This window comes from Ammospiza caudacuta, chromosome 2, assembly GCF_027887145.1.
Source record: "Ammospiza caudacuta isolate bAmmCau1 chromosome 2, bAmmCau1.pri, whole genome shotgun sequence".
Lineage (NCBI taxonomy): Eukaryota > Metazoa > Chordata > Aves > Passeriformes > Passerellidae > Ammospiza > Ammospiza caudacuta.
This window is the reverse complement of record NC_080594.1, coordinates 14,980,165-14,995,383: the sequence shown is the minus strand read 5'-3', so window position 1 is coordinate 14,995,383 and position 15,219 is coordinate 14,980,165. Positions and strand designations below refer to the sequence as shown.

The window sequence follows — 15,219 nt, the reverse complement described above, 5'->3', positions numbered from 1 at the left end:
TACTGAACAGTAAATTTGGTCTTCTTGATAACTGTCTATGACAGAGTTGGTTATTACACTTACCAGAGTGCCAGACTTTTTATTCATGGTGTAAGTTATGTTTGCTGCTCTAGCACTGCCTGTTCCTGTCTTCTCCAGCAAGGCAACACCATTCTTGTACCACTGGTACTCAGATGGAGGGGAGCCCTCAGTTTCCTTACAACTCATCTGCACGACCGTTCCTGTCATTGCGGAGCTGGGTACCTCACACACTGGAGTAGTCGGAGCAACTGGACAGTGAAATTGAACTTGTTACATGTGTACTTATACTGTCCACCTCTGTCAGAGTCTGAAATAGCTCATGCCTCAAACATTGATATAAAGTTTTGCCCATTATAACAAAAACTGTATAAAGAAGCTACAACCAAAGAAGCCTCCCTGAAGATACCTGACTGGGACTTTGGACTGAAAGTCAAAGTGCTGAGATTAAATAAAGTGAAAACTCATTCTTCAATCACCTGAAACAAGCAAGTAAACAAGGAAAAGAGTGTGAGCCAAACCCAGCTAAGAATCATCTCAGGCTTGCTTCGGGGTGAGGGAGGCTGTAGCCTGTCACTGATGGTGGAGACAGGAATGTGACATTTGGAACACAGCGAGGTTCATGCAGCAACAGCCAGAGTTTATTGATGTGTGCCCTCTTTGTGAGGGCTTTGAATTTCCCCTGCTTACAGATATTATTGGTCAAAGGTCTTAACTCTGCCCAGCTCACTGGCCAATGATACAGGTGCATTCCTGGTTCAAAGGGATTAGCTGGGGTCCCCTTGTTTGAACTTGAATTCAGCCTGTCCACTTAAAACCTGGGAACTTGTTTACTCCTTATTCTCTAAGGAGCTAGGCTGGTTGAGTTGGTATCTGTTATAGCCTATTTATCTGTGCAGCCATAGACCAGCTATAGCTGTCACAGTAGCCCACTGACCCATTTGTTGGGAGCAGGTTTGCACAGATTTCCATCCCAGCCAAGGTGGGGGCAGGAAGTTTTGGTGTGTTGTAACCTCTGCTCAGGGGCAGGGAACCCAGCCTCTCCTACAGAAACTGGCTATGGAACCCCCAGCCTTGGGAAGGCCACATCCACGGGATATTCACGTGAGAGGCAGCTGAGGGGGTGCCTTAATCCATCAAAGGCCCCTAAAGTGCTCCCCAGTGTCATTCCTGCAGCCTGGCACCCCAGGACTGCACATGATGCAACAAACCCAGTCTGTTGTAAGGGACAATGACAAACTCCCCCTGCCCCCCAAGGGAGGAGCCTGGATTTTCCCACCTAGCCTGAGTGTATAATAACCACTCAGATTCTATGCTTTTCTTCTTCACCACCAAGAAGACCAGCTGGAGAAGATCCTTGAAACATCACTGGGATCCATGGAGTGGTTGTATTTTCTTTATTCTGTCCCTGTTACTCTCAGTCCCTCCTACCTATTTCTTATTTTTCTCTCTCTCCTTCTCTCATATATTTACTATTAAATAAACCCCCATACTATTGTCACTGTCATTTGGTCTTGTTTGCACCTTGATTTGGGCAGGGGCATTTCTAAGATCTAATGGGATCATGACAACATGACAGCAGGCTGACAGTTATTGTGAGAAGCTGAGCACTTGATAACTACTACATCAATGAAATGAAGAGTAGGAGAAGGGCTGGAAGGCACAACCCTGCTATTGAGAGCACAGTAAAATTTATGAGTCGCTAAAAATGAAAGAGGTGCTTACTGCCAGCCTCCCCCCACCATATGCTGTGTCATCCTCTCTCCAATCTGTTCACTTTCATCCAACCCCAGAGAGTTTGTTTCACTTTGTTTGTTGTATGCAACAGAGAGAGATGGGATAACTTGGAATCTGTAGTCCAGCAATTGGCCCCTTCCTTACCCTAGTATTTAAAAACAGAAGTGAAGAAGAGGAAAAAAGATTTTTTGTATTAAAAGGAGTAAATTTTTGAGAGGTGAATGTCAGAAAGATTCACCGAGACATTGGCAGTCATCATAGGCACTACATAAACTCCAGTCTGAGGACCAAAACCAATTGGTTACTACATTCCAGTTTAAATTAAAATGAACATTCCCCCACACAGACGCAGGAGAACTGTTTGTTCCTTCTCCTATGAAGATGAACATCTCTTTTTTGATTTTTAATATGTGAACAGAAAAGAAACTTAATTTTTTATTTTTTGGTACTTAACATTATATAGAAGAAAAATAATGGTGAAGAGGCATCTGTGGAACATTAAAAGAACAACTGACACCTTAACTAGTATTGATAAATTTTTTTCTTGGTTGATTTTAAGATAAAAAGCAGAAATAAAGAAAACCAAATGAAATACTAATTCACATTAACTTTCAAAAAGGTTTGTAAGCAACACATGCCCCCTCCCCACCCTTCCTCCTTTGGCCTCGAAGATTTCAACTTTAAATTAAGAAGCCACATTTAAAACAGGAAAGCTGTTGAGAAAGTAGAAGAAAGTGGGTTTAATTTATTGTTGAGGCTAATCAGAAGTTCACGCATTTATCATCTTTTATGAAGAACTTAGAAACTTTATGTATAATTTTGAATGATCAATTATTATTAGTTTTAATAGGACAAATATAGAATCTACAAAAGCAGATCTTTTGTCCCTGTACAGATAAAAAAGGAAAACTATTGGCCTCTACTACTCATCCAGTGCAGCAAATACCAAATGCAATGTGAGAGCAATGTGCTCAGTATTCACTTTTCCATAAATTCCTTAACTGGGAAAGAAAACAAAGACCCACAAAGAACAACTGCTCCCCAGTAGGGCACCACCATCTCTCCTGTAAATAAAGTCCACTGATTGCCAGCTCTCTGGCTGGCATTGCACAAAACCTCTCTCCTTCCAAAACCAGGACGAGACTGTAGCATCTTGGAAAGAACTTTTGCTTATGAATATTTGATAAGTGCTGACAGATGCTGACTTTCCAGTGCCAAGCACCATGATCGTCTTATCCAGATTCTCAGTCACTGAGCAACTTCAGTTTTGAGAACTGAAACTCACTTTGATTTAAAAAAACCATAGTTATGTCTCTTTCTAAAGCAAGTTTGACTTTTGCCAAGCTGTTTTGTGATGTTGTAGAATGTTCATGTGCAAGTGTGTTTATAAACCCAGCCCGAAGGAGACCCAAAAACCCGGCACCCACACACTGTGTGGGCCACCCTACCTTCAACATCCCAACACCCCATCATCCAGTTTCTCTAAAAAGGCTAAGTAATAAAGTTTGTACCCAATACTGTGAGAGTAATAGTAGCCTCTCCCAGGCGTTGTCCCTCTTCACTCTTGGCACTGATTTCACAGCGGTAGGTCCCAGAATCCCTCCTAGTCACGTTCCTAATTCGGATTCCTGTGTTCAGCATCTCTGCTCGGCCTCGGAGATCACCTTCAGGGAGAACAGACAGAGAGGTTTCTGCTCTTTGCTTACAGAATCATAGAATCACAGAGTGGTTTGGATTGGAAGGGACCTTGAGGATCAACTTGTTCCATCCCCACTGCCATGGGCAGGGACACCTTCCACCAGACCAGGTTGTTCCAAGCCCCATCCAGCCTGGTCTGGAACATTTCCAGGGATGGGGCACCCACAGTTTCTCTGGTCAACCTGTGCTAGGGCCTCACCATCCTCACAAGGAAGAACTTCCTTTGTATATTTCCTCTGCATATCTAACCTAAATTTCCCCTCTTTCAGTCTGAAGCAAATATCTATGGCTCATTGGCTTATTCTGAAATCATGTACAATTTATTGATATTTTATGTCATATTGTACATGAAACTATTGCTGATTAGTTCAGGGTTAGTTACCTGTCAGCAAAGAGCAATATGTAATCTCCTTCTGAAAACAGTATGAACCTTCCATTTAGTCCAAAAAACCGCCCTCAATTCAAAAAACCTCCATCTGCCATACATTATCCACTTGGAAGATGGAATGCATTTTTCTGCAGATGTTTCAAGAAAATATATATATATATATATATATATATATATCTCAGTAGTGAGGTGACTGAAAGACATCCCTTTCCACTAGAGACATGACAATCACTAACGTAATTACCTTAAAGAAAAAGTTGTGAGTGAGACCACAGCAGAATATTTGACATTTTAACTTGGCAAGAAAAACTTGATGGATTTAGCAAAAATATTGCCATGAGACTTCTAACAATAAAGAAGTTTTTGTAATTCTACAGTTTATTATGAAAGTTACATACACAGAAGCATGAGTTCCAATGTTTCTCTAAATTAAATATATGCAGAAAAAACCCAAGTTCATCAAGGTCAACACATCTGCAAGGTCTACAAACTAACAAAATCTCTGCTTTTCTTTTACTTCTCAGCCTTCATTTATTGTGATCAATGTAACAGAGACCCATATGTTCTCCAGCATACAAAGCTTAAGTAAGTCCTTTTCAAAACATACAAAGAGAAATTCTACTTCTGAAAAGAACACAAATAATTTATAATATACAGCTGAGTTTATATTTTATGTATACAAAAAATGCTGAATTATTCATATCTAACCTCCTGCTTTACAGGAGGCTTCAGAAACCTCTTTTTAGGATAGGAGTGCAGAGCCTGCAGTAGTTTAGGGGAGTTTACATCCACATGTAATTTCATTGTTGAAAAATCACAAGAAATCTGCAGTATCATTTTTTTAGCCTTTAATTTTATTATATTTAACTTAATTAAAAGGTAACTAATAATTGATGACTTTAGAAATGCCTTTTTTACCCCAGAGAAGAGTTCTCTTTCTCAAAACAACAGCTCTTCTATATGAACAATTAAGAGCCTTCTTGTTCAGTTTTATTCTTGGTGTCCCCAAGAAAGAGTCAATAGCTATGCTAGAGAACGACATGTTAAACCATCCCTTTGCAGTACCGTACCTGTAAATTCACTGTTGTAGTAGACAAATGAGACTCCTTGAGACTGGATTTTCTTCCACTCTATTCTTAAACTCATCCCTTTTGAAAATTTGTGTTTGCAACTAAGAATAGCCTCTAGAGGGAAGACAAAAAAAAAAGACAAAAGGGAAAATTAAAGATTTTAGTATTGTGTTGGTATACATTCAGGTTCTATGAAATTCATGTTCCTCTTTCAAAAGAACTTGTACAGCAGCAATGGCCAGATCTACTTCTCAAAGTGATGCTTCTCCAGATTTACACAAACACAGTAGAGAAAAAGAAACCAGTAATTTTCTTATACTTCAGTGGCTTTTGAGTAAAACTTCAGATGCTGGGGATTCCCATGCTGGATAGGGCTTATTACTTTCCCCATATAACATGGGAATGTTACTTTATCAATTACATTTTCAATTACTACCCTCATTTTAGTTTAAACAGTTCTGAGCAGATCACCCCTAAAAAAGGGGACTCTGACTTTGTTGTAAACATATTTTTTGAGTTACCATTCTGAATTCAGTATCAATAGCTTTTCTGTTTAAATTTATAACTTAATGGAGATGAAAAATATTGCAGTAAGATGGTTTAAGAAACAAATGCAATATAGACCTTGCTACCTGTAAGCTAATAATTTTCCATTACAGGCCACAATATCCAGAGTAAAAGCCTTTATAGGTTTGACAAGGCCTGTCTAGCTTTCATAATGCCAACATGCACTGCTCAAACACAATCAACCATCATCCTCCTTTCCAGTCTAAACAAATGAGGCTGGAAGGTAATTAGGAGCTACAGACAGATCTACTCCCTTGCCCTTCAGAGTCTGATTTCCTAGGTCTGCTCTGAAAAGAAACAAAAACCCAGACTGGTAGCCTTGGTGATACCTCACAGGGGAAAAAAATATCCAGACTTGAAAGAAAAATTGAGGCAGGAGGGCGTTCCTTGCCAGAAACACGTTACACGTGCACTGGCTGTTTTGAAAAACATACTGTGCACTCAGGAAGTCTGAGGTTCCTGACTTCAGGTTGAGTGTATGGGTGGAGGCTTCCTGAATCTTAAGATTTGCTAATTTCCTTCCCACTTTGTTTTTTGTGTCCTTCTAACAAAGAAAAACCATCATTCAAGCTCAGCTTGCTTTTGCTACTGGCCTTGTGACAGCTGGCTTGTCAAATGGGCTGGTCTCTATTAGCTGACAGAGAGACAGCTCAGCTGAAGTGTTCTCAGCTGAACAAGTCACCTCTGTCTCAAACGAGCTGCCCCTTTCTTGCATCCCACATGTTTTTGTTTCAGAAAAAAACCCTAGCACTGATGCCCACCCACTAATCTTATTCAGAGAAATGGAATGCATGGAAGAAAGCGAGTGTGCACAGAACAGAGACAACATAATAAAATTGTCCCTTAGTTATGCTTTTCCCCCTAATAATAGAGTCAGGGAGAGGCATTTTCCAGACTTGCATTAAGGTAGGTCCACTGGATACTGTGCATCAGCACTGGTACTGCTAGGCCTGCAAAAGCCCAATGGAATCTTGGAGAGATCTGCACAATATTTAATTTGGATTTACATCTGGTCTGGAGGCTATCATTGGTGATAGAATTATAGAATATCTCAAGTTGGAAGGAATGCCAAGAATCAGTGAGCCCAACTCCCTGCTCCTTGCAGAACTACCTAGAACAAAACCATGACCAGGAGTGTCACCTAGATGCTCCTTGAGCTCTGTCAGGCTTGGTACCATGACCACTCCCCTGGGCAGCCTGTCCCAGTGCCTGACCATCCTCCTATACAGTCAGAGGAGTTAGAGGAGAAAAGGAAAATGCATCTCAGACCAGCTGCACTCAGTGGAATAGCTGTCCATTGGCCCTGCCATCCCTTAGTGCTGCTACACATGGAGAACTTGGCTTGGCATGTGGGCTGTGCTAAACTGATTCCATTCAATGTACAAATAACAAAAGAAAAAATGCAAGCCATATACTATATAAAAATACAGAACCTAATCAAGCTTTAATATTAGCTGAGGCATTTCTCTCTGCTTTTGCCTGCCTTGAGCTCTAAATTCATTCTGTCAAGAGAATACTTAACAGAAGTCTACATGACAGTTTTAGAGACCTCTAAAATATTTGATTATTACCTCAAAATGCTGAAGGTTTAAAGCTCAGAGAACAGGTTCTTTATCCCAAATTTCCACCTCTCTCCACACCAAGCAAATTCAAAAAACAAACCCACATAACCCACAAACCTCACTCTACAGTACTCCCCTTTCTCATCTACCCACCAAACAGGTTTTCCTCTTTTCCTCTGTAAGTTCTCCACCCCATTATTGGAAATAATTTGTATTTTACATATGACATATATATATACATATATAACTATGTAAATAGCCATTACAGTTACTGACAAGTAAAAATAGCCATTCAATTATTGTTACTTAAAATTAACTAATCTGTTCTTTCTAGTCCTTCACTTTTCTGTCTTTTAAGATATTTAATGTTTCTCCTTTCCATCAGGTCCCATAATATTGTGTGGAAGGAAACCAGGCAGAAGTTACAGGACTGACAAACAAGTCATAGAAGCACAGAACAGGTGAGGTTGGAAAGGATGTCTGGGGAGCACCTAGGTCAATCCCACCTCGAGTAAGAGAAAACGGGGACAAGACCAAGATAAGGCAGAATCAGTGGAGAGAGTGGGCACAAGACCCCTCAGGAAGGAGCAAGAATACCTCAATGTCTGCACAGCTTCTGTATACACAGTTTGCATGTATTGTGTATGTATTAAAAACTACCACAACAATGCCCATACTGTACCTTTAAACTCCTCTGCTTTTACATTTTTGTTATCTGTTTCAATGGAGATTCCAGACACATCAGGATCTGCAAGGGGACAGCAAAAAAAAGGCAATTCAGCAATAAACATTTGTGATTTCACACAAAGCACATTGCTTGTGCTTTGGCAGCTACAAGCAATATTTTTGAGACCTCCTCACACTGTACAAGTTAGACATTGCTTACGAAAAAGAGTACAAAGTAAGAGCTAGACTAGGGCTGGCCTTGAACAGTTTATCTTTTTTCTCCAGGTTCTGGCATCTGTAAAAAATAAGTAATTCTTTTTTGCAATGGCATAATGACATTAACATGTAAGAAGTTCTATATAACTAGTAAACATTTTATGCTATGGTAATGTCTGTTTATAACTGGGGAGACATCTATTAATCCATAGGTGTATTTTCCATAACATTCTTATTACAAGGCATGCATATTTTCTGAAGAATACCACTTACAATTTCTACAGGGTAAAAAATATGTACAGTAATTGGCAATTATCTCAAATTCTTCTTGAAATGGGAAGGAAGATAATAAAGATTTATCTTGTTTTAACTCAAAGAAAGAAAAAATCCCCATATACTCTTGGATATTGTTGGAGGAACTGCAGGGGGTTCTTCTAAAATAGATGGCTGAGAATGGAATTGTGTGAAATTGTATTCTATCTGAGAACCATTTATTGGTAGTGAAAAGGATGTTGCCCTACTAAGGAAGAATAGAAAAGACTGAAAATGAACAAGGAGAAGGAAAAATGGGCAGAGAAAGAGGGGGGGGGGTGACTGAGAGAAAAAATGGGCATTACCAGCAGAACCTCAGAGTGGCCCTCAATGTCCAGCTAGTCAGGGCTAAATGACGAAAAGCTCTGAAGCTTGTGACACAGTTACTTTTATACCCTGCCTCATCCCAAAATCTGCAATGCTGAGAGGAGATCATTGGCCCAGTCCAACATTCCAGAACAACCCATTGTCCCTTCACCATCTGACTGGAGAACCTCTCTGGAGGTCAGTGTCCCTGGTGGCCTCCTGCTGACAGCCTGTTATATGTGAGATGTGAGATGGCTGCCGGGCAAAGGCTCCTGAGAGACAGGGCTTTCCATCTTCTCCTAGCTGCCTCCTGATAGTGAAAGATTTTAAAATCATAGAAAATCTGGGGAGCAAGAAAGAAAGTTAGGCTTAGTAAGCCCTGGGAAAATGTTAAGGGTAGGCCCTAGGAAATGTCAGGCCTTGTGTTTGCTAGATCATGTGCAACTGCACAAGTGTAATCAGTGTATGATAAATGATATGATTGTTAGGTGTGATGATTACTTAATAATTAGGTGTAATTATTGTTTAATCATAAGAAGAGTCATGAGAAACTATGTTTGAGGGTCTGAGGGAGATCACGAGAAATCCATGCTTGGATGAAACCAATGTATACAATAGAACAATGTAAGTTTAATAATTAATATGTAAGTTATATAATGATAGAATATAAAACACGTTTAGCTCGAAACCATGTCGGAGTCAGATTTGAGTCTGTGTATCCCTGACACCCAGAGTTCTTAGATAGAAGCACCTGCATATAATCATTCCATGATTATGTATTCCTGAACATTAACACTGCAAGTAGCACTTGTACAGCCCCTCTCCACACACCTCTGGTAATTTCAAACAATATTGAGACAGAACTCAGAATTAAATTGGTTCCTCACACTCATGTATTGGGAACACTGAATTTCGAGAAAGAACAAGTGAAATAACCACTAGACCTACATCAACCCCCACCCAGCTACCAGGAGTTGGGCACAGGTATCACAATTAATCCACATCAGGCTAGCAAGTGCTTAACAACAACTGAACACAGGTCTTTACACAGGTCTTTACACAGGTCTACTTTTTTTTTTTTCCCCAAAAGCATCTCAAGTTCTCTTGGTTTAGTACTAGCTTTGAAGACAGCACAGACACTTCTAATGCAGTCTATTTCCTCCGTCTGCATCAGCCAACTGGACAATTGCTATAGTGGATACGGACAAGAACTGAGAACCCATTTCCATCAATGTTTAGAAACTTGACTTGGTTAAAAATAATCTTATTTTGACTGATAAAAACTAGGAAAATGGCAAGATTAGATGTTCTTAAGCACACAGACCTCCTTTGTCCATCCCTAATTAATTTCCCTTTCCCCTGCTTCCTGGGGGAAGAGTTGCACACACCCTAGCAGATGAATATCTAGTCTTGACCTGAAAACACAAACAAATTAACAATCTCTTGATTCTTATGGCTTTCTTTTAACAGTTGATTACTTTTGTTGAAATTAGTGCCTCACTTCTGCCTTGAGTGAGTCCATTTGGGCTTTCAGTGCTCAAAGTTTTGTTTGTTCGAAGATATCATCATAGAATCTCAAAGTGGTTTATGTTGAAAGGGATCTTTAAAGGTCATCTATCTCAAGCTCCCTGCAAATGAGCAGGAACATCTTCAACATGAGTAGGTTGCTCAGAGCCCTATCCAGCCTGACCTTGAATGTCAGTGTTTCACCACTCTCACTGTAAAACCTTTCTTCCTTATATCTAGTCTGAATCAACCCTCTTTTAGTTTAAGCCATTATCCCTTGTCCTAACCCACAACAGGCCCTACTAAAAAGTTTGGCAACATCTTTCTTGTAAGTCCCCTGTTGTGGGATCTCAGCACCTCAGGACTGAGGTGCAGAGTGGCCGAGATCACCCTTGGGAGGCTCGGGAGTCCTGGAATGTTGCCAGAAGTGTCTGGTGGCTGGACTTTGATCCTACACAGGAGACGACACCTGTATGAGGATAGGAGGATTTCACTGGGGTAAATGGTGAAGGGATAAGTTAATTAGAGTGTAAGACACAGGGTTTAGGATTTCTGTACAGGGGGGTCTAAAGAAGTAAGATGGAGGAATTGGGGCGTGTCCTGTTCTTCTTCTTCTTCTTCGTGGCCTCCATCTTCTGTGGTGATGTTGGCACTTTGGGATTGGTAATTACTAAAAGTGCACTGGTTAATAAGGGTAAAAGGCATTGGGGAAAATTAATAAATATCGTATACGTAACTTTGAGTATAAAGATAAGTGACCGCCCCGGGGGCTCTCAGTGTGCTCATGGCTGGCTGCTGTGCAGACCTCTGTCGGGCCAAGAGAAAATCTTTTAGATAAACAATTAATAAACACCGAGATCGAGAAAAGATCTGAAGCCTCTTCTCGTCCTTTGAAGCGCGGGCTGTCCAAGGCCACCCCGGGCCTTTCCAGGTCACCTAAACAGCCGAGAAACCGACACCCTGTAAGTACTGGAAGGCTGCAGTAAGGTGTTCCCAGAGCCTTCTCTTTCACAGGGTGAACAATCCAAATTTTCTCAGACTATATTCACAGGAGGCATGCCATATCCCCATGATCATTTTAGTGGCCCTATGGACTTGTTCCAATAGCTCCATGTGCTTTCTATGCTGGGAACCCAGAGCTGGATGCAGCCCTGCAGGTGGGGCTTCACCAGAGTCGAGCAGAGGGGCAGAATCCCCTCTCTTCCCTGCTGCCCACAGAGCTTTGGAGGCAGCCCAGCACACAGGGGGTTCTTGGGCTCCCAGTGCAGCCTCTCACCCACCAGCACCCCCAAGTCCTTCTTGTAGGCCTGCTCTGTTCATCCCCCAGCCTGGATTGATACCAGGGGTTGACCCAGGTGGAGAACTATGAGTGCTCCAGTGCTCAGTCTTTTTAAACCTCATGACATTCCCATGGGCCAGTTTTTGAGCTAGTCCAGGTCCTTCTGGATGACAATCAAATCCTTCAAGTGCAGCAACAGCACCACTCATCTTGGTGTCATTAGCAAATCTGCTGAGGGTGCACTTGATCGCTTTGTCTATGTAAATAATGAAGACACAAAATAGCATTGATCCCATACACCAGAGTACCCTATCATAGTTTTCTTCTTAATTAAAGATCATTCCTTATGGTTTAAGTCTGACACAACAGAGGGAATTCTTCATTCATTCTGTTCCTATGGCCTTTTTCCTCCTGAATTTTCTGCAGTTTTTATCAGCATCCTTAAAAAATACAAATTACAGTTCTACAGGTATCTATAACCACTGCCTCAGAGTCATGGAGCACCACTCAGAAATGTTATCTGAGGCCCTGACACTGTAGCAAGAGTTCATTCACTGTATATTGTGATGGCTTGACCTTGGGCGGCTGCCGGACACCCACACAGCTCCTCCTCCTCAACATGACCAGGGAGAAAATAAGATTAAAAAGTTCATGGGTCAACAGAAAGACAGGGAGTCAGGGAGTTTAGTTAGCAGTTACCATTACAGACAAAGCAGAGTAAATTTAGGGAAAAAAAATTAAATTTACTGCCAGTTTAAAACAGAGTAAATGCAGTAGTTGTGGGCATGTGCTCTTCTCTGCTGCTCCTTCCTCTCATGTTCTCCCCTACTCTAGCATGGGCTACTTTCTATAGGTCACAGTTACTGCCAGGAACCTGCTCCAACATGGATTCTCTGTGGTGCTTTCTCACTATCTCACATCCCCTTCCAAATACATGCTCAACAATTCTTGTGTCTAAAAGAACACAGCCTCACCCGACAGTGTACAGTGAATTTTCATGTGTGCACATTACCAAAAGATCCAAATTGGGTATAGCTATCCTGTCTGTAATATGTTTAAATTTTATCCACTTAATGTTACGCCAAAAGTTATAATCAGAAGTTTGTAATATGAAATAAATAAGACATGAAGAATTCTAGCAATGAAATTCATGTTACTCTGAGAATACTGAAATAGCAAAAAAATATTTGCACTACAAATAGCACTTAGAAATTTTTTCCATCACTCTAAGTAAGAAAACTTTCCTACTAAACTTGAAAGAAAGAAATTTTAAAAATCTTCTGTATAAGACCCCTCACACCCTGTTGAAACTGGAGGAGGAAACCATTTCTCCAGCTTGTCCCAAAGCAATAATTTCTCCTGCAAGTCCCTACACAGCCCAGCTCCTTTTTTTGTTCAGGCTAGAATAGCCTAGAATCAGTAAGTAATTTTCTTTTAAACCTATTAGGTCCTATTTAGATTTATGAGAAAGAATTAACATGTGACTTTTACCCAAACCATATTTCTAGAACAATATCCCTCTTCCCCCATATTCTAGATGCTAATAGTTAACAAATCACATTTATCTATTGAAATAACATCTTCCTTCATGATGGGGAGGAGCATTTTATTCTGAGACTGACAACAGCTAATACTTGATTACATTTCAAAAGGAAGCCTTTCTAGGTGTCCAGTGTGTGGATAAAACCATTTATAAATTATTGTCTCATCAGCCTCTTCTGTCTGGACACAGAACAGCTCTAGTACATGCAATTCACCACTCTATTACATTCTCTGTTTCATGGGCCTGGAAATTTGTCCCCTCCTCATTAATACAGGCGTCATGCAGCTCATTGTCATGATCAAAATATTCACAGAATATGAAACCAAAAATGGAAAACATATTTTATGACTTCTGGGGCAGGACCACTATGGAAGTCATTACAGAATTACTTTGCATGCTTTTTATTGGGAGCTTGCAACTGCAGAAAGTCTTCATATTTACCCTTACATCAAGGGATTTATAGAATACATGAAGATTCTATTATACAATACAATTAAGGAGAAAATGTGAGAAAGAGGGGGAGAAAGGGAGAGAAAGAAGTTCAACATACACACACAAACCACACATATACAAGACCCTTTTCAAGAAGCTGTAGAGTGCAAACAGTAATGTAAGGTGGTGCAGAGACAGCTGACTATATTAAAACCATTATATATTCTGGTCAAGCAGAAAGAGAGGAGAGGTCCTTAAAGCTAGAGCATCTCCTCCCTTAGACATCCTTTGGGAAATGTCTGTGTCAAATATTCAGAATCCAAGTCTTCAGCTTTGGATTTTAGTTCACCATATAAAGAGCAATAGTGAAAAGATGACATATTATTGTACCAGTAAACCTTTTATTCAGGCTGCTTTTTAAAGATCAGAAAAAAAAAAAAAAAAAAGGAAAAAAAGCTGCTTTTATATGTCAGTAGCTATGTTTGTTTAGAAGTAAACTCCAAAAACCCACACTTTCCCTTTGATAAACACTTATGGCTGTAAACTGAAACTACTAGCTAGACCAATCATTAAGGAAAAACATATTAGTCAAATCAAATCAAAAGAAACAGTGTGCCTGGAAGAAATTACATGAGAACAGAATCAAAACAAAGTTATAAGTACAAGAGAAAAAACAGTCTTGCGTTTGTTTTGCCAAGTTCTAAACAACAGGTGGTCTAAAGCAAAGTTTAACAAAGGGTTTCTGAGGATACTGTAAATTTAGGAAGTCCAGCATCTCAAAACTAAATGCCAATTCTCTCACTGAAGTCCCTGAAAGAGAAAAGGAAACCAGACATCTGTTTGGCATTAGCATCCTTCAGACGTGACCACTTCAGGGTAAAGCCGCAGCTTCATGATTAGGTGCTGATGCAAACTTCTCAGCCATGGAACTACCTACCGCAAGGCACTCAAATGATACCTGGAGTTTTGCCATTGTCACGGTATTTAAGCACACCTGTTTTGGCTCCCTTTTTGCCATACTTCACAGGATTCACAGAATGACTATCTTGGAAGAGACTGTCAAGATCATCGAGTCCAATTCATGCCCCAACACCTCAACTAAACCACGGCACCCAGTGCCACATCCAGTCTTTTTTGAACACATCCAGGGATGGTGACTCCACCTCTCTGGGCAGGCCATTCCAGTACTTTATCACTCATTCTGTGAAAAACGTTTTCCTAATAGCCAATCTATATTTCCCTTGACACAGCTTGAGACTGTCCTCTCATTCTGTCAGTTGCTGCCTGGAGAGAGAGACCAATCCACCTGGCTACATCCACCTTCAGGAAGTTGTAAGGAGTGGTAAGGTCTCCCCTGAGTGTCCTTTTCTCCAGGCTGAACACCCCCAGCTCCCTCAGTTGTTCCACAGAGGGTTTGTGTTCCCAGCCCCTCACCAGCCTCGTTACCTCCTCTGGAGGTGCTCAAGCATCTCAATGTCCTTCCCAAACTGAGAGGCCCAGAACATCTCACTGCTTCCCTCCATCTCGTCTCTTTGGCAGTGAGGGTCCCCCACCAAAAAGTATAAAATCCAATGGATAATTATACAATTGAGCAGGTGGGAACACACAGGTACCTCCTGGTGGGGGGACAAGTTTGGCACTGTCCCTTGCACGACTGCAGATTTGTTGCATCATGTAGGATCACACACAGTGCGGGGTCTGGGGACCCCCTTGGTGGGGGGCCCTTGATGAGCCCTGACACCCCCTCAGTTGTCCCTCACAGATGTGGCCTTGCAGGGGTGGCAGGCCCCGCAGCTGGGCCAGTCTGTCTGGTGGAGGATGGGTGATCACTGCATCTGGCCAGAGGCCATGGCACACACCAAAACCTCTCCTCCTTCCCTGCCTTGGTGCAGGGATCTGTGGGAGCCTGGCAGCAGAAA

General features: G+C 41.2%; 1 protein-coding gene across 1 annotated transcript in view; it reads right to left on the bottom strand.

Moving 5' to 3' along the window:
- Positions 1–15,219, bottom strand: part of JAM2 (junctional adhesion molecule 2) — a 40,712-nt gene that overhangs the window by 10,775 nt on the left and 14,718 nt on the right. The window contains exons 2-5 of the mRNA XM_058800313.1: positions 7,723–7,788; positions 4,912–5,025; positions 3,267–3,419; positions 64–269 (exon numbers count right to left, since the gene is read on the bottom strand). Coding sequence (XP_058656296.1) covers positions 64–269; positions 3,267–3,419; positions 4,912–5,025; positions 7,723–7,788 — 539 coding nt within the window. The remainder of the gene's footprint in view (positions 1–63; positions 270–3,266; positions 3,420–4,911; positions 5,026–7,722; positions 7,789–15,219) is intronic.